Source organism: Lupinus angustifolius, chromosome LG20 (genome assembly GCF_001865875.1).
Source record: "Lupinus angustifolius cultivar Tanjil chromosome LG20, LupAngTanjil_v1.0, whole genome shotgun sequence".
Lineage (NCBI taxonomy): Eukaryota > Viridiplantae > Streptophyta > Magnoliopsida > Fabales > Fabaceae > Lupinus > Lupinus angustifolius.
In genome coordinates, this window is record NC_032028.1 from 8,639,297 (window position 1) to 8,664,770 (window position 25,474).

General features: G+C 33.1%; 1 protein-coding gene and 1 pseudogene across 1 annotated transcript; both read left to right on the forward strand.

Moving 5' to 3' along the window:
• LOC109336667 lies at nt 3,610-8,151 on the forward strand (annotated as a pseudogene).
• LOC109335366 (zinc finger protein ZAT5-like) lies at nt 19,647-21,116 on the forward strand. Its single transcript, XM_019571507.1, has one exon. The coding sequence runs from the start codon at nt 19,743-19,745 to the stop codon at nt 20,769-20,771; it is 1,029 nt and encodes a 342-aa protein (XP_019427052.1). The 5' UTR covers nt 19,647-19,742; the 3' UTR covers nt 20,772-21,116.

Genomic DNA, 25,474 nt, shown 5'->3' on the forward strand with positions numbered 1-25,474 from the left:
TTTTTTGGGTACATTAAGTTGATTGAAAGTGTAAGACACATTATTTACTCATGGGTTTATCTTATTTTGAAGTTAGCAATAAATTGTAGGAAGAGTTTTTCAACTATGAAAATTGTGAAAAATAGGTTGCGTAATCGAATAAGAGATGTATGTATGAATGATTATCTAATGACTTATAGTTAGCAAGAAATGTACAACATTAACAAAGAACTTATCATTCAACGATTTCAAAATGTAAAATCATAGAAATTAATTTGAAATATATAATTTATTTGATTAAATATATATAAATTTTGTAATTTTACCATTTATATTCTCATCTTTTATAAATAATGATATATTTTAATTTTTAACATATATTACATACCGGTCCAAGATCTGTCACTCACTTACTCGTATGTAAAATTTAACATGAAGATGCATGAACTTTCCAATGTACAAGAAGAATGATGGCATCTGTGGACTTTGATGCTACTACTTTCCATATATGGAAGGAAAGTACAATCATAAATCAGTACATTAATATTTTTTTGTTTGGTTCAAAATATATTAGCCCAAGATCTGCTAAATTGTTCTTGTACTAGATCTGATTTACAACAAATCAAGATTGCAAAAACAAAACCACACGTTATGAAGTCTATAAATGAAATGGCTTCTTGTACAAATTTGACCAAACAAATCATTAATTGAGTGGATAAATTCTGATGAACCTGCTGTTTTACAATAATTAGTTTTAAATCATTAACAGCTTATAGATATCAAAGACCAACTAATTATTAGAAAATCAATGAGATTGGAGGCATGACAGCCTATTTTTTCTTTAAATGGTCAAATATTTATTTTACATGACGTTGCAACGTAAAAGCACATGGGTCTACACGTGTCACGAGATGCTAAACAGAGACAAAAACCCGTGTGGTTTAAGTCATAGGTTGTAACTTGTAACATATCAACATAACGTAATATACTTAATAATGAAACAAAAACAAACACAGATAATAAAATAAAACTAATAATAGTAATGAATATTTAAAATTCAAAATTTTAATTAATATAACACATATTTTTATTGATAAAAGACATCATATGAAACAGATTATTGGACAACATATCTTTTTTGTAGCTCCAATAATTAAAGCTTAATGTTGAGTGACCTCACCATCATTGGTTGTCCCAAAACATTCAAAATTAACCAGTTGTATAGCAGAGGAATTTTCCTAAGCAATGACTTTTCTAAATTTTGTACATCCGACAAAAACGTCAATTTTAATGACATTGTTTTAGATAAGCATGTTCCAATTTAAGGAGGAACGCGGTGACAAATATGTACTACTATTACTTGTTGAGAATTATAAACGTAAATAATTTGAAAATAACTGTGGAGGACTCAAGGTAGCTAGGGAGCGCTTCATAAAGGCAATTAAGGGTCATCCACGTCATTGATATAGTGTTAATGGCAAAATGGGTTAGGCCAACTCGATTAGTTGATTAGTTCACATACTTTTGTGAATAAGGCATGTTATTTTAGTTTAGTTACCTATAATCATTTACCCTCATGCTAATAATTCACGTGGGCTTCACCATATGGGCGAAGAGGCCGCCACAAGCCTAAGATCCTAAACTCCTGATCTGTATCGTCCATTCCAAGTTAAAATTATTTTATATCAGTCAGCTCAATTGGTGAACATATCCCAATATCAATATGTTACAATAAATATATCGGTTATGTAATTATATTGGTCAAAACCAGCTAAAATCGGTCAAAATTGGTCAATACCGACCAGTTTTCAATTGAACCGTACTCATAATATTGGCCGTGTTTATTTAAAATTAATTTTTTAATAAAAATAAAAAATATTTGTTTTTATTGATTTTCAACATTAATGTTAATATATATTATATATGTATATCTAATTTATCGATATGTGATTTAATTAGTGAATCACTTACTAAACTACTATACTAATAATCCAATCAATTTAATTACCGATATGATATTAATAACACAGTTCCATTCCCTAGGGAAAGAGAATGGTGGTAGAGACCAAGAGAATGGTAGCTACTATGTACAATATGATGACGCTAGTGACTAAACCGACAAGAGGAAATTGTCACCAACCTCCAACTACACCCTAACCTTTCATCGCATTTTGGCTCAAACAATGTCATCATTGATAAGGTTAGGGGTGTTGCCACTACACCTGAAGTATTAATTATAATTATCAAATTATGGCTATCATTTAATATGGTCACAGTATTATATTTTTGGTGACATTGTAACTTTGCATCATTTCATAATTACGGTATGATACAAAATCATAATAATATATGAAATTACTTTTGGACTAGATCAAACTGCATTAAATCTAAAGACATAATTTCGATCGTAGCCACTTACGGTAGTAAATGTAATCACAGTTGTAACACCAATCATATTTTATTATAACATTTTTTATGAAGATATTGAATGATAAGTCTGATTTCATATTTTATTATAACATTTTTTATGAAGATATTGAATGATAAGTCTGATTTCTTTTCTCCTTTCTTTCTAATGCAAACATTTACTAATTTGGACATAGAATACGGTCTGTTATATCATGTATGTGATAACTTTTTAATTCATTATATTCAATTATGCTTCCAGAATCATTTAATGTTGTATTGCATTGTAATCACTTCTTCAGTTCTTCCTGTATCAACTGAAACAAATTGGATATTGGATTGTTACGAGATTAGTTTTATAGATTTTTTATATTTTCATTCCTCATGTTTCCAATTTTGACATATGCCGATTGGTTGTGGTTGCCCTTTAACCCGTAAAAAAGCGAACACAACATATAATATATCCATTAGATAAAAACCAATTAGCCTATTCCGTAACATAGTAGAATTAAGGTTAGGCATTAACACACTATTCTCTATTAGCCTAAGCATCTTAGCTAACTTGCTCACCTACTATACTATAAACTTTTAAACATCATTTTTTTATAGTTGGATTCTTTAACTACTGTGATTAAAATTAGGAAACTTGTTAACATCTTATCTATACTATTAAAAGCAATAAAAAATAATAATCACCACCATGATATAATTTACACACATTTTTCATTAATAACTAATATAAACTTTCACATATTACTTCCATTACTTTCATTTTTTATATTAATATATCATTAATTTTTTATATATTCTTTTATTTATATTTTCATTCTTTACTGATGTCATATATTCTTTTATAAATAATATAACATGAGGGTGATAAAAAATACGAATGTGGGTCGTATGGAATTCAGGATGCTAGTAATTATAAAACAAAAAAAGAATACAAAAAATGTGAAATAAATATATCCCGAAGGGATAAGTTGTTTATGCTGATATAATCAACCAAAACAATTTGACCCAATCCAAAGAAGACTTAAACTTCTCTCTACCATTGATTTATCTTTATTTTTTGACAGGGAATAAAATATTTCCTTATTTTTTTTATAAAAAATATTTTCAAAAATATATGTCAACAATTTTAGCAGTCGGTGAAATAAATCATATTTTAAAGAAATACTTTGTTATCTTATCATACTGTGGTGAGGTCCTTTTCCAAGTTGCACATTCCAAACCAGGGCTCCAATCTGTAATCTAAAGCCCACAGAAAACGATTGATGGATAAATGGAGGGAAATCCTCACATGCCATTAAAATTTATCAATTTATTTTGTGACAATTTTTTGAAGAAAGCAAAAGTAGAAAAGCAGCAGAAAGTGACAAAATCCCAGTAAAGTGTGACAGTGCCAGCACCATTTCCTTTCAATACCTCTGCACCCTCTTACTCATCATTTTCACACACCCCTTCCCCCAAAGTCTTGTGCTTTTCACACACCCATTTACTCTTTTACCCTCTTCTCCCTCTTTTACCATATGGGTCATCTCGATCTACTTCCATTTCTTCATTAATATAATAAAAATTCAAACTTTTTTCCTCTTCTTCTTCTGGGGTATAGTACGAGGATGTTTTCTAGAATGATACACCCACATGAAGGAAATGAAGACATGATGATACAGGGTAGTGGTTCTTCCAACCATAGTAGTCATAATCACGTTGGAGACCCATGTCTTGTTTTGACTTCTGATCCAAAACCTCGTCTTCGTTGGACTACTGATCTTCACAACCGATTTGTTGATGCTGTTACTCAACTCGGGGGTGCTAGTAGTAAGTTAATGTGTTCCTTGTTCTTAGTAATTTGTCTGTTTGTCCATTATTTTGCATTGTAGTAGCTTCTTGTTTGATTCATTAAAATTTGATGTAGTGGTAGGTAACTTTGGTCCTAAAATCATTGGCACTTAAGGTTTTGTATGAGGATTCAGAAGTTCATTAAATAACATTAATTTATAACCCAGAATCATCTCACTTTACTGTACTGTCCTTATTGGAAAGTATTGTATAATAAATGCTGCTGCAGATGTTGAGAATTGTTGTCTCTTGCTTAAGGGCACAGGTGGAAAAAATGTAAGAGTATTCTGATTTGGTCCCACAACATCTACCTCTCTCCCCTCCCTTTCTCTTGATTAAAGGAAAACCAAAACAAAAGTCATAAAATAAGAATGACATAATGTAGAATAAAGTAAGAATGTTCTTATTCCGTTAAGAATAACATTATGAAAAAACCATTGTGGTTGCTCTAATAAATAACTACAGAGTCAACATGGAAAAAGTCTAAATTCTTAGAGGGTCAGTCATTTATGAACAAAGAATGTAAGTGCATTTTCTTGGTTGTGATGCACATTTGTTAAGAGAAAGAAAAGGCAGCCGTTTTAACTTTGGCACTGGTTAAGGAATTCCGGATAGAAATCTTGTATCTCACAGTGATGTATTTAAATATGTTAAGTGCATAGACTTTAGAAACCCTTAAGACATTAGTTAATCTTTCAGCTAGGGATTAGTGGCTGTTGGGACTCCAAGTCTCCAACAACATTTTTAGATGTTGTTGTGAGCAATTATCCAGATTTCTGGGAGCAATCGATTTTATGTCGTGAGTAGTTTATGGCAATCTACTCTCCTAGATCTCACTAGGCAAAGCCTCGTGCCCTTATTAGTTGATGGTGATCAATGCCTTACAATTATTAGCTATTGGTGTTACGGCATCTTTATCGCTAGTCTTATTTTCAAATTAGAATCTTAAATGTAATGTAGTTGAGAGTCTTCATCTGGAATCTAAAATTGAATTATCCGTTTTCAAGATCTTTTTTAAGACTATCCTCATATGCTTGTGGGATCCTTCAAATTTTGTTTACCCACTCCCCTTGTGTAACCTCACAAGGGTGGTACTTTTGAGGAGTCTAAAATTGTGTCTTAGCAATTTTGTGTAAACTTTGAAGATTCTGAAGTTGAATCTTAGTTTGAGAAATGAAGATGTTGTAGAGTTTGAATAGTCTTAGAGACAGATACGCTAATTTTTCATGGGTCTTGCTAACTAGTGAAGGAATGGCAAGGTTTCATTGGAAATCGAAGTACATTACTTGTCAATGTGTATTACATACATCATTTGTCAATGAAAATTTGCCTTTTAGATTCCTTAACTAGTACCCTTAGTTAGCATTTCCCTTGGTTAGAATTTCCCTTCTAATTTGCCTTTTTTGTTTACAAAGATAGGGTTATAGGTGCCTTTTTTATTCCTTAACCTTTCAGAGTCAGGTTTAAATTATGATATTTGCTAAAGTTTGAGCTTTGCCACTTTTAATTTTGATTGAGAGACAGAAATGGTGAGAAAGGAAAAGGAGTCAATGCAAAGTTGTTTTGGCAGACAACTTTGTTTTTTTCTGCTATGGAATGATGCTTTGAAACTGCATGCTAAGCTTACAAGGCTAGCATAAAATAGGGGCAAGTTAGGTGGCTACTGAGAATGAAAGAATTTTTAACCAAGGTGTAGGCTTTCTTATAATTATATTTGGTATTTAATATGGCAAGACCGGAACAGAAATATCACAAGTGATCTACTATACACATTAATCACAGAGTTGGCACTTTTTGTGGTGTGATTTTCGTGTTCAGAAACTATTAGTAACTTGTTCCATCACTTGAGCTTTGGGTTGTAACTGTCGCAGTGTGTGATTATATTAGCAAAGATAAATTTGCCACGGGTTTTAACAACATAATTGAAACAAACCTTATCAATATTGTCATATGGCTTTCTTTGATGGCCAATCATAGAATGGTTGAGGGCTTCATTGTATGGATGTGATCTTTTTGCATTGTCCTCTTTCATGTGTTATTTGTTGAAAAGAGTGTTATTATCCTTCTTTCATTGTCTAGCAACTTATTAAAAATATTATTTGCAGAAGCCACACCGAAAGCAATCATGCGGACCATGAATGTCAAGGGTTTGACTCTCTATCATTTGAAGAGTCATCTTCAGGTTCATTTTCATAATATTCTTGTAACACTCAATTGTCGAATATGTGGCGAAAGTTAAATTTTATGAGAATATAATGTTTTGTACTGTTCTTTGCTGCATTGCAGAAGTACAGGCTGGGTAAGCAACCAGGAAAAGATTCTGATGAGGGATGCAAAGATGGTTAGTTTTCCTTTTTGTACCTTGAAATTATGTGTCACCTATCTGAATTTTTTAATATGAAATTTTACAATTATCGACTGGTGTCCTTTTTAGTACAACAGTTACCCGTTTATCTCTGTTCCCTTCCTCAGAGAAAGTGACTCTGGAACCTTTATCTGTATGAATCAAGACCCAAATCATGCAGTATCAAGTGTTTGTTTTTGTAGACATTGATGAGTAACTGTTTATAATATCATTTTTTGGGTTACAGTCTAATCTTTAACTCTTGAAAAAATATGGTTGGAATATCAGGTTCCTACCCTCTGGAAAGCCCTGGTACTGGTGACTCATCTCCAAAGTTAACAGCTTCTGATGCAAATGAGTAAGAATTTCACGCTTTCTTATTTAACATTTTCCTACCTGGATGTCTGTGGTTCTTGATTTACCAATTTGCGAGTCGCAATGTCATGTCTAGGGGCCACGAAGTCAAGGAGGCATTAAGAGCACAGATGGAAATGCAAAGTAAACTGCATTTACTAGTAGAGGTAAGTTTCCTTTTCTTGGTGCTTCGTGTATTATTATTATTATTATTATTATTATTATTATTATTATTATTATTATTATTATTATTATTATTATTATTATTATTATTATTATTATTATTATTATTATTATTATTATTATTATTATTATTATTTTCAGTTATATTAATTTTAGACCATATTGATTTGTATTGACTATTGAACACAGGCAAGGTGCATAGCAGCATATGATGATTCGCTATATTTTTTAGAAATATGTTATTAACTAAAGTTCTACTTTTTTATCATAAATTATATGTTCGTTTTAAAAAAATATCCCAAGACTTACTATTTTTTAGAATTATGGTATTACAGGCAGAGAAGCATGTGCAGATTCGCCAGGATGCAGAGCAGAGATATATGGCCATGCTTGAGAGAGCGTGTAAGATGTTGGCAGATCAATTTATCGGAGATACATTTATGGACACAGACAACCAAAAGCTTCAAGGGCTAGGATGTAGAGCATCAAGAAGTTCCTTAGTTGATCCCCTTGGCTTCTGCTCCTTACCATCTACTGAGGTAGTCGGAATGCATGTATCAGAATTTCCACCAATCCTTCAGCCGCAATGGGTTGGCCGTTCCAATGAAAGGTGCCTAACATCACTTGAGAATCTCGGCGGCTTGACACTAGAAGGATCATCTCCTGGTGGAATGAAGAAGAGGATGCAAACCTTGGACTCAATGGTAGCACCTTTGATCTTGAGTGAAGGCAACATAAGAACTCAAGGCATCAATTTAGCTCAAGTCAATTCTTATGGTATATAACTAGGTATGGCATGTTATTTACTTGATAGTTCCCCATTTCATCATCAGGAGAGACAACATTAGGCTTCATTTCTAATTTTTAGGATTAAGTACTCAAATTCTTATCTGATCTTGCCCAAGAAGTTGGTTGGAATAGAGGTAGAATTAACTAGTGACATTTTGTAAATTGAAAACACTATTTGGTTTAACTTAAACTGGTGCTGTTCAGTTATTATTATTACATGCCTCTTCAGTAATCAAGTACCACTATCCTTATATTAGGAGTTACTTACTAATGTTTGTTGGTATGAGTATAAGGAGTTCAGTTCACTTGAGTTTTGTGAATGCAAGTATTTTAAGGTTCGTTTGTGATATGGGTTTTGGAGGAAAATGAAGGCTTCTAAGTCATTTTACGTGTATTTCCTGACTCTCACGCTTTCCTATTCCTTTTTTCCCCTTCAAAACGCAACTCACAAATGGACAAAGTTCTTTTGGATTTTTGGCTATAAATTTATAACACCACCATCGAAAACATGTTTTTCTTTTCCCATCATTTCATCACAAAAATCGAGCAGCAAGGGAGCACCAATGTCCATTATGGTCACTTGGGAAAAGATAGTGGAAGCTTGGTTTATGGTCTAATTAGGGCTAAGTTTGCGAGTTTCAGCCATGGAAAACTTGACAAAGGTTGTGGTTTTGGTTGGTGGCGAGCACAAGTTTATGGATGTGATTCGGCGCTTAGTGGATGTGTGATGACATGGATTTCTGATGCACGTTGTGGTAGTTATAGTCGAAGAATGACGGATATGGGTGGGTGGGGATGGCGATGTGGCCACCGTGTTGTGGCAATGCGGGTGGATGTTAAAGGTGATGAAAGGAAATGGAGGAAATGAGTTCAGGTGGAGAAAGACATAAGTTTGGTTCATAATTTTTTGGTTTTTCACATTATCTTCACACTAGAGTCAATTCTGTCCGAGCCGGGTTTGAACTCAAGTATTCACATTCTAATTTCATTTATACATTTAATATTCAAGGGTTTTAGTAATTTAGAAGCTTTTTTTTTAATAAAGTGTCAGTACATAAAATAATTGAAATAACTAGTGTTCACACATACTATGATTTTTTTTATCACTTTGAGAAATTACACAGTAAGATTGTTTAAGAAATGGTTGTTCTACAAAGGAGAGAATTTGTGGTAATAAGTTGATTAAGTCCAACGAAGACAGCAAAGTTTGCCCTGTACACCCTTAAATACTTCCAATTTGTAATGAAGAAAAAAATTTATACATTGGAGTTTTATACACTGCCATACATCCTCTACCATTTATATTTAATTATCAATGACTCTTTAAAAATAAATGATAGATAATGTAATGATTATATATAAATCTCTATACGGATAGTATATATATATTTCACTCTTTTTAATATATTTATATGACATGACGAGAAAGATTATGCACATAAGTAATATGGTATCTGTTAAACGTGTATAAGAGAACAATATTCATTTTCACTGAGGGGCGTCTTGGTTTACAAGTAGAGCTAACAAAGCAAATTACATAAATAGTAGAGTTACTACTAGAAAGGCCCACATTGTTTAATTCTATAATAATAACATAGTTTATATAACCAAGGTGTACAACAAGGTTTGTCCCTTCGGGGACATCCGATAAAATTGGAACGATTCAGCGAAGATTAGCATGGCCCCTGCGCAAGGATGACACGCACAAATCGAGAAATGGTCCAAATTTTTTTTGCCTTTTTTTGTTTTGCTGCTTCAATTAGTAGTTCAACACCGCTCCTCTTAACTGGTGCAGTTGTTATGTGTGTTCAATCTATGCTTCTGGGTATTTAAGATGATGGGGTTTTAATTTTAATTAGTAGCAATGTTCCTGTGACTTATATTGACTGAATTTAATGCTTTATCTGTATATAATTAATAGGTTTGGAGAAAAGTTGACATCCTTTGCAGAATTGCAGCACTGCTATGTTATTGTATATGTAGTTTTAATACAAGTTTATAAATGTTAGTTTTGTTTGATAACCTTGAATAAGTGTGAAACTGCTTTGAATAATTGTAATAGGCGTTTGGTATTTTTTTAAGAGCATTAGGCATGTCCTGATTTTAATTTTAAGTTTGCTGTTATCAACTTGGTATCAAGTTTTTGTTTTGTAAGAGAAGGAAAAAATGTCATGCTCCATGAACATTTGCACTACATTTCCTCGGATATTAATCCTCTTAAGATTCTATATATATCCTCCCCAAATTTATGCTCCATGAACATTTGCACTACATTTTTTATGCTCCATGAACATTTGCACTGCATTTCCTCAGGTTTTTTCATCAAATTTATAATTTTTTATGTTGTTGTCTTTTATTTTGTTATTAAATGCTTGCCTTTTATTTTGCTTTTTCTTGATGAACTTGTTTGAGCAATAATACTATACTAACTAAATTTTGGAAAGTACAGTATCAAAAATGGGGACCGAAGCATGAAAATTGTGAATTACACTCCATCTTTTATTTTATTGTTATTTTACTACAATTGAGGGGCATAAAATTGAAACTAAAAGAGAAGAGAGAGTAGGAAGAACATAGATCTGTCATCCCAAATCTTATCTCATTCACTATCTTGTACCAATAAAAATATATCATATTAATAAATAAAAAAATCTAGACAATAAATGTATTTTTTAATAAGTGTCGGATTGTGTGGTCATGCAAGCATGACAAAAGAATAATAGGAGAGAGTAAGATAAATAAAAAGTTAAGGGTAGGGAGCGCCTTATATTCCGTGGGTTAGAGGCTTGCACTCCAATCATTGAGGCAACATAATGGGATATTAGTTGCTTTGAATAGGGATATTGTGTATATGCATGTATCATTAGCTTGTTTGTATCTTTCACTACACATATTCTTTCTTCACCGAGACGTGTTAGTAACTAATAAAATCAAAGATATTATGCCTTCACCAGCCTACAACAAATTTTTTGGTGACACGTTCATTAACATATATATGTTGATTGAGGTGATGCGCCTTGACACAATGAAAGATTGTTTAGCTTATCATATAGAGTTTAATAGCTCAAATTATGAAAATAGTCTATTCTCTTACGGTAATAGTCGTAAAATTGGATTAAGATCCTCTCAAATATTAGATGATTTAATACTAGAATATAAAGTCCAGATTAATTTTATTATTTATAATATCTTTTTGCTTAAAAATATTTTAAAATTTATACCGCTAAAATTTTATTAAAGTTACATGTCATGACCTTATTTTATTATCCATTTTTTATAAAATTATATACAATTATCATCCTCATGTCATATACGGGACCTATAGATGACAATGAGTTTGGATGGGTCCAGTTGGTGCATTACTCGGACCCACCCTGATGCTTCATTTTTGGACTCAGACTTGTGCTTATACTCGTTGGGTCTTCTACCAACGGGTCCTTGGGTACCCAACGGATTCAAAAAACATTAAAAATAATTGCAAATAATTTATGTAATTGTGTGCTTATGTCCTATAATCTTATACGTTATTTAATATTTAAGTAATCAACAAGAGAAAAAATTATAAAATATGTTTAAAGTTTTAAACACATTTTAAATTGATTATTTCAACATTATTATGTAAAATATATTTAGTAAGAATGGTTCAATAAACAAAATATTGGATTATATATATCAATTAACAAAATAACATAATATCTCTACTTAATAATATAACATGATTGTTTAACAACATAACAATCATATTTTAACAATATAATATTACAAAGTAAGAGTATATATATATATAAATAAGGAGTCTGAGTACCTCATTACCTAGACCTAGACTCATCCAACAACGAGTCTTAAAATCTCAGGTCTTCTGTGTGTCAAAAAACACAAATCCACTATTGCATGTATTTTTTGTGAGTACCCAAAGATTTAATACACATTATCTTCATAACTAGACCGATGTTTATTCTTTAACATACCCCATAAAATTAAAATGATCATTAGATTTTGTGTAGGTATAAAAAGGAACTTGCTATATATAATTTGACTAAAGATAGGGGTGTAAGTATAATTTATTTTTTATTGATATGATAATTGACTAATTTGTTACACAAATATAGCATTAAAATATGTTTTCTTATTTCTGTTGAATTTTCAAATTTTGACTACTTTTACTAGAGACCGGGAAATATGTAATGTCATATAATTATATAAATATATCTTCCCAATCATATTTATAAAATCATCTTTTGTAGTTTTATGTGAATTAAGAAAGGTGAAAACATCTTTAAATTTATTAATAATTGTATGTAATTTACCAAAATTATCATTTATAATAGAGACTAAATTATTTTCTCTTTTCACTGATATTGTTAGAATAAGTAGGAGTATTTCGGTAATAAATTCATTTGTTAAAAATTGTTTTATAAATAGAAGCGAAATAAATATTCCAAAGAACCAAAGAAAAATCTAATATAATATAATATTGAAGAAGATTTGAAAATATACTACTTGGAATAAACATTCTTTTTTTTTTTTTGAATTTTCATCCTGGTAAAATATATGGTCAAAATCTCTATAAACTCGTTTGTTTCTACTTCAGTCCCTATCCTTAGCCATAGTTTACAATATACCAATATGGTTGGTATCAAATCCAAAACCCCTACATATTATAGGGATCAATTCCAAAATAATATCACATTGAACATATAGACCATATCCAAAACAAAAACATGTACACCAAGTAACAAGGAATAAAATTTGGGAAGATGTTACAAGACTTGAACAAAGAAATAGTTGATGGATATTGTACTTAGAAACCTCCAAAGGGTATGTTATTACATTAACCTTTAGGTTTGATTCACCCCACTAATTTAAGTATACTGGATACAAATGAGATTAGCGGCGAATAACCTTCCGGATATTTTGGAAAACCTTGATATGATTTGTACAAATATAACAATATTATCTTTCAATAGTAATTTATTGAGTTATGTTTCATACACTTCTCTCCTGCATCATAGAAATGAATGATGCTTTCAAGCAATGTTATAAAAACTAGTTCGTGTCGGCCGGTTCAACTGGTGAACTGATCCTTATACCAGTATAGTACAATAATTATACCGATCATACAATCATACTAGTCAAAATCGACAAAAACCTGTCAAAATCGGTTATATTGGTCGGTTTTCAATTGAATTGTACCGGTTATACCGGCCGATTTTTATTTAAAATTAATTTTTTAATGAAAATAAAAAAAAAAATTATTGGTTTCTTATATTATATATGTGTATTTAATTTTTCCGGTATACGATTTAATTAGTGAACTATCAGTTGAACTCTTATACATTATACTAGTATCCTAGCCGATTGGATGACCGATACGATATTAATAACTGTTTGAATTTGAAGATGTAGAAGAAATGAGAGAGTACAGAGAGAAGAAGAATATCGAGAGGAAGAAGAAAGAAGAGTAATAGGAGACAGAGAGAGAGAAGAGAATGAAAAAGTAATATGTTATTGAATTTGTTATAATTGTTGAGTTAAAACAATAGGCACATGCTCCATTTTTATAAGAGCAGAAAACTAAATTATAATGTATCTAGACAGAAAATGTGCTGGATACAATATGGATAGAAATAGTAAAAAGAGCCCATATACATTTAAGTGAAAATCAATTACTAAAACTCAACTACTCTAATATTCCCCCCTAAATTTGGAGCCACTATGATCATGTTGAGCAGTACATAGATCGGTCACACAGAGATTATCTCGAAAAAGAAGAAATCTAGAAGTAAAGAGAGGTTTAGTAAGAATATCTGCAACTTGATGCTCAGAGGAAACATGCTCAACAAGTAACTGCTTGTTGATTACCCTTTCTCTGACCCAAAAAAGGTTAAGCTCAATATGTTTGGTCCTAGAGTGAAGAGCATGATTTCTAGAAAGTAAGATAGTGTTCATATTATCACAGTAAACAACTAGAACAGAGGTCTTGAATTGCAATTTTGAAGAAGACTTTGGATCCAGATCATCTCACTAGCAGCAAGAGTCAAACTGCGATATTCTACTTCAACTGTGGACCAAGCAACTCATTCTTGTTTCTTTGACCACCAGGAAACCAAATTAGGACATGGATAAACACATGCGCCAGAAGTAGATTTTCAATCATCAGGGTAAGAGGCCCAATCTGCATCACAGTAAGTGTAGAGAGAAAGAGGACGATGAGCATATGTCAGTCTTAAAAGTAGATCATGAGTTAAAGTTCCTTGTAGATACTGCAAAATCCGCTTTAAAGCTTTCCAATGTTCCTCTCGAGGTTGTGAGAGAAACTGACAAATCTTACTAATACTATAAGAAATCTCTGGTCTGGTGATCGTGATGTATTCTAAGGCCCCAACAAGACACTGATACAATTTTCCATCCTCTAATAAATTGCTCCCATGCATAGTAAGCTTGCATCCTCCAACCATAGGTGTAGGTAGACTTTTCATATTATCCATATAAAATTTTTGTAGTAAGTCCTTGATGTATTTAATTTAGTAAGAAGAAGAGACCCATTCTAAAGTTTTTGAATTTTAATGCCCAAAAAATAATCATAACACCAAGACCTTTAAGAGCGAAGACAAGATTCATTTTTTCAATAAGTTGCTTTATCAAAGTAGGAGAAGTGCCTCTGATTATGATATCATCAACATAGCACAACACAAACAATTTGTGTGTAGAATTAGTTAAGAGAAACAGAGAGTGATAACATTTTCACTTTTGGAACAGAGTTCCTACTAGTTTATCAAACCATACCCTGAGAGCTTGTTTGAGACCATAAATAGCCTTATTCAACTTGCAAACTAAAGTGCTATCTAAGGTCTTGAACTCATCTGGTTGTTGCATGTAAATAACCTCCTCAAGAACTCCATTAAGGAAAACATTATTGACATCAATTTGTTGAACGTCCCATCCAAAGGTTAGAGCTAAAGTTAACACTACCATCATAGAGATCGGTCTTATAACTAGAGAAAATATCTCATTATAGTCAAACCCAGGTTTTTGATAAACCCTGTAGCCACCAACCGTGCTTTGTATTTATTAATGGTACCATCATGATTCTCTTTGACCTTGAACACCCAATTGCACCCAATAGCTTCTCTATCCTCAGGTAAAGGAACCAAACTCTAAGTGTCATTTTTTTATTAAAACATCAAATTCTACTTCCATAGCATTTCGCCACTCAGGAAGAGATAAGGCAATCTTTGATGATTTCGGCTCAACGTAGACAGTAAGAGCACTATGAGATGTCAAAGTTCTAGAGTGAACAATTTTTGAAAGAGTAAAAACCGGGTGAGAATTAACAAGCAACACTTGACTAGGACCTGGAACTAATGAAGGTTGATACACACACGGAGACAAGGATGAACTGGGAGAAGGAGTAGTTGAGGATGAAGTCGGGTTAGAAGTAGTAGCTGAAGTATAGGAAATAGGTAGGGTACTCGGATGAGGAGATTGAGACACCACCGAGAGAGGGATACACACACTACTACTTTACTGGTGGTTGGATGTGGGTGTGGAAGAAACAGTGTAAGGAAACTTAGTATCCTTGAAAACAACATCACGAGAAACATACATCATACCCTTAGAAGAAAGACACTTGTATCATTTTTGATGTGGAGAATACCCTAGAAAAGTACACTCTTTTGTCCTATTCTGTAATTTGTGTTTAGCATAAGGTCTTAAACAAGGAAACATGTGCAACCAAAAACTTTTAAAAAATTGTAGTCATGAGGGAATTTGTATAGACACGTGTAAGGAACTTTACCCTTAATAGACTGATTGAGAATTCTATTAATGAGATAGACAGCAGTGTCAAAAGCATACTCCCAATATTTTAAGGGAAGATAAGCTTGGGCAAGCATGCCAACCCCATTTCAACAATATGTTGATGTTTCCTTTCGACCACCCCATTTTGATGATGAGTGTGTGGACAAATAACCCTATGATGAATACCGAGAGTTTGTAAAAGATAAGCAAAAGGACGAAACTCCCCACCCCAATCAGTTTGGACAGATTTTAAGACCCCCTTGAATTGAACACCAATCATAGTGTGAAATTGCTTAAAAATATTAAGGGCTTCAGACTTTTGCTTGAGGATAAAAAACCAAGTGTATCTAGTGCAAGAATCAACAATAGACATATAGTACTTGAACTCTGAAACCGACAAAACTGGAGAAGGTCCCCAAAGATCCATAAACACCAACTCAAAAGGAGTGGAATAAATTGTGTCTGAGGGTTGTGAAGGCAAACGATGTGATTTACCTAAAGCACAAGCACTACAAAAAATACAGTTGTTTTTATTTATGAGAGAAAGTTTACAATGTTTTAAAATATGTTGAACAACCTCTTTATTCGGATGACCTATTGGGAATGCTATAACAAATACAAAGTATCATTCCTAGAGTTTGTATATGTGGAATAAACAGAAGAATTACAACACGAAGGTACATTAGGACTATTAGTACTAGAAGCTGAACACGACAATGAGACTGGAAGTTGATGACCAGTAAAGACATACAACTCTTCATGACCGAGTGTTCCCTATAGAAGTAAGATACCATAAACATGAGATTTTACACAACAATAGTGAGAATGAAATTCAAAATAAACAAAATTGTCTTTATCAAATTGACTAACACTAACAAGGTTCTTGTTTATAGAAGGAACTGGGAGTAAATTTTTGAGAGCGAGGACACGTGAGAGAATGTAAGTGGAGTTAAACTTTGATGTACCAATACCTGTAATGGGAACCCTAGAACCATTACCCATAAAAATGTTGTCAGATCCGGATAGGTCAGCAGAGTGCATCAAATTTTCTGAATCAGCAATAATGTGATGTATAGCTCCAGAATCAGGATACCACAAGTGAGTATTATACGCTTGAGGCTTCATAGCAACCGGATGATGCTGGGGGCTAGGCTGCCCCTATGCATTATAACAGAGGGTTGGTGACATAGGCACTGGCCCTAAAACAGAGGGTTGGTGATATCCCAGGTGCAACATAGGAGAAGCATTGTTACCGTGAGTTCCTGAATACTTACGCTGAAAGTGTGAGGGAGCGTAGTGAGTTGAAGCAGGACGAACAACCTGAGCAAGGGAAGCATACTGAGCATATTGAATATGAGAAGTAGGAACTTAGGACTGCAATACTAGATCAAACTAATACCAGCATTACAAAGCTTCATGACCAGGTTTAGAACAAAGTTGGCAACGAACAATACTACGACCACGTCCTGAACGATACCCCATGCCACGTCCAAAATAACTTTCGCATCCTCTACTAGTATGAGGAGTCCCAGATTGATACTTAGTAACAGAAAACTGATATCCAACAGGTGAACCTTGCATCATTTTTGAAGGAAAAACAACCTTTGCCTCATAACCAAGATTCCGAGACTGTTGATGTGTAGCATTATAAACTGATTTTTTAGAGAAGAACTAGCAACATTATCCGAAAAGTCCTCATTTATAGGAGGATGAATTCTCTCCAAATAAGTCTCATGAGCCATGAGAATAGACTCAAGTTGAATAAACGAGCAAGACTCAATTTTATCATTTATAGTGGTGACAAAAGATTCATACTCTGAAGGAAGACCTTCATGCACTAAACGAACTTGTTCACGACCGAAAATTACTTCACCAACCACAACAAGAGAGTGAATTAACGCCTTTACATAGGATACGAATTCAGTAATAGTGTGTGTTCCTTTCTTAGTGGTGTGAAGCTCAGAGAGAAGAAGTTGGCTTCGAACACGAATCAAAGAATCGAAGAATGTATGAACTTCATCCCAAATCTGCTCGGCGTGCTTGAGCCTTAGAACTTGTGATTGAACCGATTCAAAAATCGATTGAAGCAACCATGAGACCAAATGTTGGTCTTGTTCCTCCCATTGAAGAAAGGCTGGATTCAACCTATGAAGTTCACCGTCTTCTTCAGAAAGAAAATGAAGAGGAATCTGAGGATTTACAACAAACCTTTCAAGCTGATGCGAAGCTAAAACGGCTTCAACTTGTTGCTTCCATATGAAGTATTTTTTTCTCTGAAAGCTTGGCTGAAACATTGTGAGAAAAAGTGATCGTTGTCAGAGGAACCATCGTCGTAGGTCGAGGAGAAAGAGAAGGCGACGTTGGCGGAAAAGAATCTATGGAGCTTTAGGATCTATAAGCTCTTAATACCATGTTTGAATTTGAATATGTAGAAGAAATGAGAGAGTACCGAGAGAAGAAGAATATCGAGAGGAAGAAGAAAGAAGAGTAATAGGGGAGAGAGAGAAAAAAAGAGAATGAAAAAGTAATATGTTATTGAATTTGTTATAATTGTTGAGTTAAAACAATAGGCACATGCTCTATTTTTATAAGAGCAGAAAACTAATCTATAATGTATCTAGACAAATAATGGGCCAAATACAATATGAATAGAAATAGTAAAAAGTGCTCCATACATTTAAGTGAAAATTAGTTACTAAAACTCAACTACTCTAATAATAATACTACTTTCAAGTGATGGAATTTATGTGCTATTATTTCTTCAAGTATCTCTATTTATAGAGAAATTTATATCACTTTATAGAGAGAAACACATTTTAATGGAATTCTACAGTAGTTGATCTGTGTATGTACAATAATGGTTCAATTTTTATTTGAACAAGTGTCATAGCCTAGCAATAGTTACTCTGCTTGGCAACTAACGAGTCCCTGGTTTGAATCCCAGCAGATGCATTCTCAACTGCAGATTCGAATCTACAACCTCAAATTCATTACCAACAAATACAACCACTAAACCAATTGATATTTTTTTTCATATAGGATCCATAATATGTAGTATATATTCATTATGTAAATTCATATATTTTGGAAATAACTTTCACATAAAATTAAAATAAACTCCATCAATCTCTTTATAGTGGCAAAAAATCAAAAACTTTACACAACATATTTTTTCCTCCGTATGGGGTATTATATAGAACATTCTAAACCTTTTGGTAGCCTAAAAACTTAAGAAAACTAATTTTGTATGAAATATTGGAATTTAGAAGTAATGGATGTGTGATTTACAATTGACCCAAAGTGGTGGAAAATACAACATACATAGCAAACCTTTGTGTGGTTTAGATGTCCAAGTCAGTGAAAAAAGGGTTGAGAGGTTAGAGAAATCACATGCAAGGTATATATATTAATATAGGAAAATCCACCCCATGTGAGATTAGTGTGTGGTGGTAAATAGTGATTACTCTGTCTCATAAGTCCAATGAAAAAACATAACAATACTAATAAAGAGCATGCTAATATAATGCCACCAAAGTTTTGGTTGGTGCAGTTTTTCATATGTTGAAGTGCGTTGGCAAAGTGTGAGAAAGAGAGTGTGAAACGGACATAAACCACTACTCTCTGTTAACCCTTCACCACACTCTCCATATTTGGTCACTTTCTGTTAGATACCATTATTTTTTCTCTATCTTTTCCTTATATTGCCATATTTTCTCTCTTTCAATTCCTAATATACCAATCTTGGGTACCCTATTATTAAACACTTCCAAAACTTGGTTTGCATGGCTTATTCACAGTTACTGTTGTATTGGGTGGCTTTTGACTCACCCCTTAACCTTATTATATATTAATAAATATCATTCCTTCCTTCACTACCTAACTATATTATATATATCTATCTATAACTATATATAAATATATATATAACTATATATATATTAACCAACACTCTCTCATCCTCTGCTTCCTTACAACCCTTCCTAACCTCTCTCTCTATATTTCTATCTTTCTTTTAAGGTTGTCTTTGTTGTGTAAGAACACCAACATGGAAGCAACAGAGGAAGTCTCTTTGGGTGGGTCCAAAGAGCAAATCAACATTGTTAAAGGGAAAAGAACCAAAAGGGTAAGGCCACAATCCCCTATTCCCTTCTCCATCACTGCTATTTCTTCCACTGGAGAAAAAGAACATTACAACAATGTTCATGACAACAACAACAACAACATCAAAGATGATAACAACAACAATAATAATAATACCACTCCCACCACTTCTTATGCAGGGTTACAAGACAGCACTACTGAGGAAGAAGAGGACATGGCAAATTGTCTGATCCTTCTAGCACAAGGACAAGCCCGGGAATCTCCGAAACATGCTGCGGCCGGTGGTGGTGAAGACTTGACCGGAGACATGAGCTATAGTAAGTACAGCAGTAGAAAATTCATGGAAGCAGCTGGTATAGGGTCAGGAAGGGCAGGGTATTATGTATATGAATGCAAGACGTGTAGTAGAACTTTCCCTTCATTTCAAGCACTTGGAGGCCATAGGGTTAGTCACAAAAAACCAAAGGCCATGGCTGCTACAATTGCCATTAATGGGACTCAAGAGAAAAAACAACAACTTTTTTTGTCATCAGATGAGGAAGAGTTTCAATTCAAGACCAATAATAATAGACCAAATTCTCTTCAATTGAATAGCAGAGGCAATTCTTACAGCAATAACAAATCTAAGGTTCATGAGTGCTCCATTTGTGGTGCTGAATTCAAATCAGGACAGGCATTGGGTGGCCATATGAGACGGCATCGCGCACCGGTTGGGACTAATACAACACTCTCTTTGGCACCAATAGCTTTGGAACCTGAAGAAGATCAACAACCTAGAAAAAGAAGGAATATTTTGTCTTTGGATTTGGATCTTAACCTTCCTGCACCAGAACCAGAAGATGATCCCAGAGAACCCAAGTTTCCCTTTGCATCCAAACAACAACAACAAGGAAAAACACAACAACAGCAACAACAACAACAACAATCTAATCTTTCCTTCTCCACCCCAGCTTTGGTGGATTGTCAATATTAACAAGTTTTTGGGTTTTGATTTGGCATTCTACACCTAAAATTTGTGATCAAAGTGAAAGTGAACTATATTCTCAGATGAACCTTATCAGCAAGATTATGCATGTGAGATATCTGGTCAAAGACCAAAAAATGTGATACACTACAACATGATCATGAAATTAGGTGGTTTACTCTTTGCATTTTAGCAACATATTTGTTGTCTGATTCTTTTCTATACATTACAAGTTTTTTACATGATTCATTTTTTAAATTCTTTATCAAGTTCATCCAGCACCTGCTGATTATGGGTGAAATTCGGTTGTTCATTGAAGCAAAAGAAAAAACAAATATTATATTTAATTTGTTATCTGAAAAGATCTATACAACTAATGGATAGTGCATGTTGGGTATATTTTTCTTCCTCTTTTTCATTGAATCTTTGCTTCTTTTTCAGTTCAAGAGAATATGATGTATCATGACTACAGAGAAAAGGAGAGACATAGAATAGAGGGTATTGGTAATGTGCCAAAAAGTCATTGTTTGTTTCTTAGTGTGTCTTTATATTGATCATGGAAAAATAATAAATGTATGGAAAACCAGTAAGTAACTGCTATTATCACATGAATCCTCATACTGTCTTTTCTCTACATTAGAAATATGTTACATTAAAAAAATGATTAATGTCAAGCTATTTTTTGATCTTTTCTTTGCTTTGATCCTTCTTGTGCTAGTTAATTGCATACTTATTACACCTAAGTAACAAATGAAACCATCCACTACTTCACAATTCTACAAGCTTCAAATTTCTTCACTGCATTTTCAAGCTTAGCTTAGATGTACAAATAAATACAACTAATAAATATCAAATTAGTTGCATTATATAAAGGGGTATCTTCTGTTAATATAATTTTTTTTTTGTAAAAAATATCAGAAAGTTAACATTGCATTTTAATTGAATTAAGCAATTTAATTAACACATCAATTAGACATAGATGTTGAAGAAAACTGAGTTCTTCCAGAAGTATAGATTTACACTGAACCTATTATTAGTAGGGTCATTAATTGTATTTTATATGATTATAAAAAGGCATGGAACAAAGGGTGGTGTAGCTTAAGTTTACTAAGTTGAGTCAGTTGCTAATTTAGTTGTTCACTACCTAAACATGAATCCATTGTAGGGAAGAATGACATTTTTGGAGTTGCATCAATTTGTTTCCTATTAGCTAAACCTAAATTTGTTATGGATGTTTGTATGTCAACTTGTTAGTTAGGCATCACAAAGTCAAGCTGGGTCAACTTTTCTTTAAAAAGTTACTTAGAATATTGATTTGAGTTTAAATTTTATGCAGCAGATTTAATAGATGTGTAAATGTATGGTTGATTAAGGTGGTAAAAAACTTGAGTTTAGTGTTATTATTAGGGAAGTGTTTTAAATTGTGATTGTGATTTGTGGTCACAGTTATATTTATTGTATTGTGGTCGTTGTGATATGAAATATCATAATTGCCGTGTGAATTATACTATGATTAATTAAAAAAATATTTTAATTCAATGCAGTATGATACAATTACATTATGATTCGATGTAATTACACCATTGTAATTCGGTATAAATTATAACGATGTGATCATGATGATCATCATAATCACAAAATTGAGGTCTTACCATCTGATACAATCCATAATTTGAATATTTAGGTAGATGTTCCCAACTTTCACAATATTATCTCTTCATGTAAATATATGTGTGATGTATTTACTATCATCCTCTTTATTATCTCTTCATGTAAATATATGTGTCCTGTGCATGTATTTACTATCATCCTCTTTGTTCTTTTCTAAATAAATAAAAAAAGAGTAATAGTGAAGTTGATTGTACAAATATCATGGTTTGTTATATTGTAGATGAGACCTTTATGCTAAAGCACACTTTGTCTTTATTAATACTTGATAAAAAAGAGTATGTATACTCAATTATTTATACGGGCAAAGTGTGAGCTATACGTAGAGTATACACAAGTAATACATCAATCTTTGATATACTTTGCTTCTACCCAACACTTTACCTTTACCTCTTTTATCTGTTACTTCAAAGTTTACGTGTAAGTTTTGCTATTGCTTAGTGTCTACATTTCTTAATCAACATAAATTTTGTTTAATAATCATATAGCTAACTTTTTAATTGAGAAGTGTTATTTGTACTTGTATATATATTATTTTTCCTATACTATGATTTTTTCTAATACGCGTCTGTTTTTTCGTAAGTCAAATATATTGAATGGGTTAAAGGGATACGCATCTCTTTAATATCATTACAAAGTTAAATGCTAATATTCAAGTTTCACCCTCTAATGTTCAAGTTACAAATTAATGTGTGTTCTATGTAATTTCAACCTTTTTAGTAGAATGAAAATGTTTGACTTTTTAACTCTTTAGAAATGTATAAAATAGAACTCACTCTGTCTTTTCCATAAAATAAAAAAGAACTCACACTACGTTAGTGTTATTATGGTTTTTTTGTTTCAATATGTACCCTCGTATGGGAGACAATCTTGTTCAAGTTGGTGTAAAATATGGTAAACCATTGATACAAGAAGAAGATGAAGAATGAAGAAGATGATTGTTATAAACCAAGAAAGAACAATCTCTTAAAGAAAACTTTATTCAATCACTATTCAATGAGAAAATGTAAATTCCTCTTACAACTTGATTAATTGAACTATTAAGCCATAGATCATACTTATACTACAAAGAGGAAACAAGAAGAAAGAAAAGAAACTAGCTAAAACAGAAAAGTTTCCAGAAAAGGAAACTGAACCAATAACTGAATAAATAAAATTATGAAAAGTTTCTAAAAAGGGAAAGAAATAGTTTTTGACTAATCTAAAGGAAGGATTTAATCTTGGGCTTTTGGGCTTGGTCTTTGCTTGTGATTAATATCATCAATTTTAACAGCCCCCTCAAACTTGGTGTGTGTATGTCAATGGTTCCAAGTTTGGACATAATGTTTCGAAATGGTAGAGGAGAAAGAGATTTAGTAAGGATATCAACAAGTTGATTTGCAGAGGAGATAGGTAGGAGATGAATGGTTCTGTCTTGAACACATTCCCTAACAACATGACAATCAATTTCGATGTGTTTTATTCTTTCATGGAAGACTGGATTTGCTACAATTTGAAGAGCCGAATTGTTGTCACAAAATATGCTTATTGGAGTTGGATGTGGAATGCCAAGGTCTCTGTACAAATAGATCAACCATTGTGCTTCACAAGTGGCCATGGCAAGTGCCCTTTATTCAGCTTCGGAGGAAGATCTGGAAATGGTGTTTTGTCTTTTACTTTTCCATGAAATCAAAGTTGTCCCTAAGAAGAAGCACCATCTTGTTACAGATTTCCTTGTGTCCAAGCAAGATGCCCAATCTGAGTTGGAGTAGCCTTTTATTTCAGTGGTGTTGTTACTTGGAAAAATATTCCTTTCCTTGGTGAATTCTTGAGATATCTCAGGATCCTTGTTGTTGCTTTGTGATGCAAATCAGTAGGATTAGAAAGGTATTGGCTCAAAAAACCAACTGCGAATGAGATGTCTGGCCTGGTATGTGTTAAGTAAAGTAGCCTTCCTATGAGCCTCCTGTAAGCTGTAGAATCTTCAAGAGTGTTTCCTGATTTGGAATGGAGTCTTGCATTGTATTCCATTGGGGTTGATGTTGGTTTGGCTCCTAGGAACCTTGTTTCTTGTAGGAGATCCAAGGTATATTTCCTTTGATAGATAGATATCCATTGAGCACTTCTTGCAACTTCCATTCCTAAGAAGAACTTAAGTTCACCAATATCTTTGATGCTGAATTTTTTGTGAGGATTGCCTTGGTGTGAATTATCTGTTGTATATCATTACCTGCTAAGATCAAATCATCCACATAAACTAGAATGGCTGTGAAGCCTGTGTTAGTGTTCTTAGTAAACAGAGAATAATCAGAGGAGGATTTTACATAACCTATTTGAGTCAAGGTGCTTGTTAGCTTCTCATGCCACTGCCTGCTTGCTTGCTTCAGACCATAGATTGACTTCTCGAGTTTGCATACCAGCTTGGGATCACTGTTGTTTAGACCTTGGGGGATCTTCATGTAAACTTCTTCTTTGAGATCTCCATGTAGGAAAGTCGTGTTTATGTCTAATTGATGCATATGCCAATTAAACAGGGCAGCTAGGCATAAAAGGACTCTTATGGTTGTCATCTTCACCACTGGACTAAAGGTGTCCATGTAATCAACACCCTCAGTTTGGTTAAAACCCTTTGCCACTAACCTGGCCTTGTGTCTCTCTATGGAACCATCGGGATTATGTTTGATTTTAAAGACCCACTTACACCCTATGGCCCTTTTATTATCAAGTAGGGTGGTTAGTGTCCAGGTATTGTTATTGGCTAGAGCTTTCAATTCTGCCTGGATAGCATTTTGCCAACATTCATGTTTAATGGCTTCTGCATAGTGATGAGGGGTTTGGCTGATGGATATAGCAAGAGAAAAGTTCTTATGTCTTTGAGATAGATGGTTATATGTAAGAGCTTTGTTGATGGGGTATTTTATATGAGGTGTCTGAATGTTAGGTCCATGAACCATGCTGCAGTGATAGTCTCTCAGGTAATTAGGTGTTCTTTTGATCCTCTGTGAGTGTCTATTGGCATGGTTAGAATCAGGAATATCAGGAATAAGCTCAGGATCAGGTTGAGT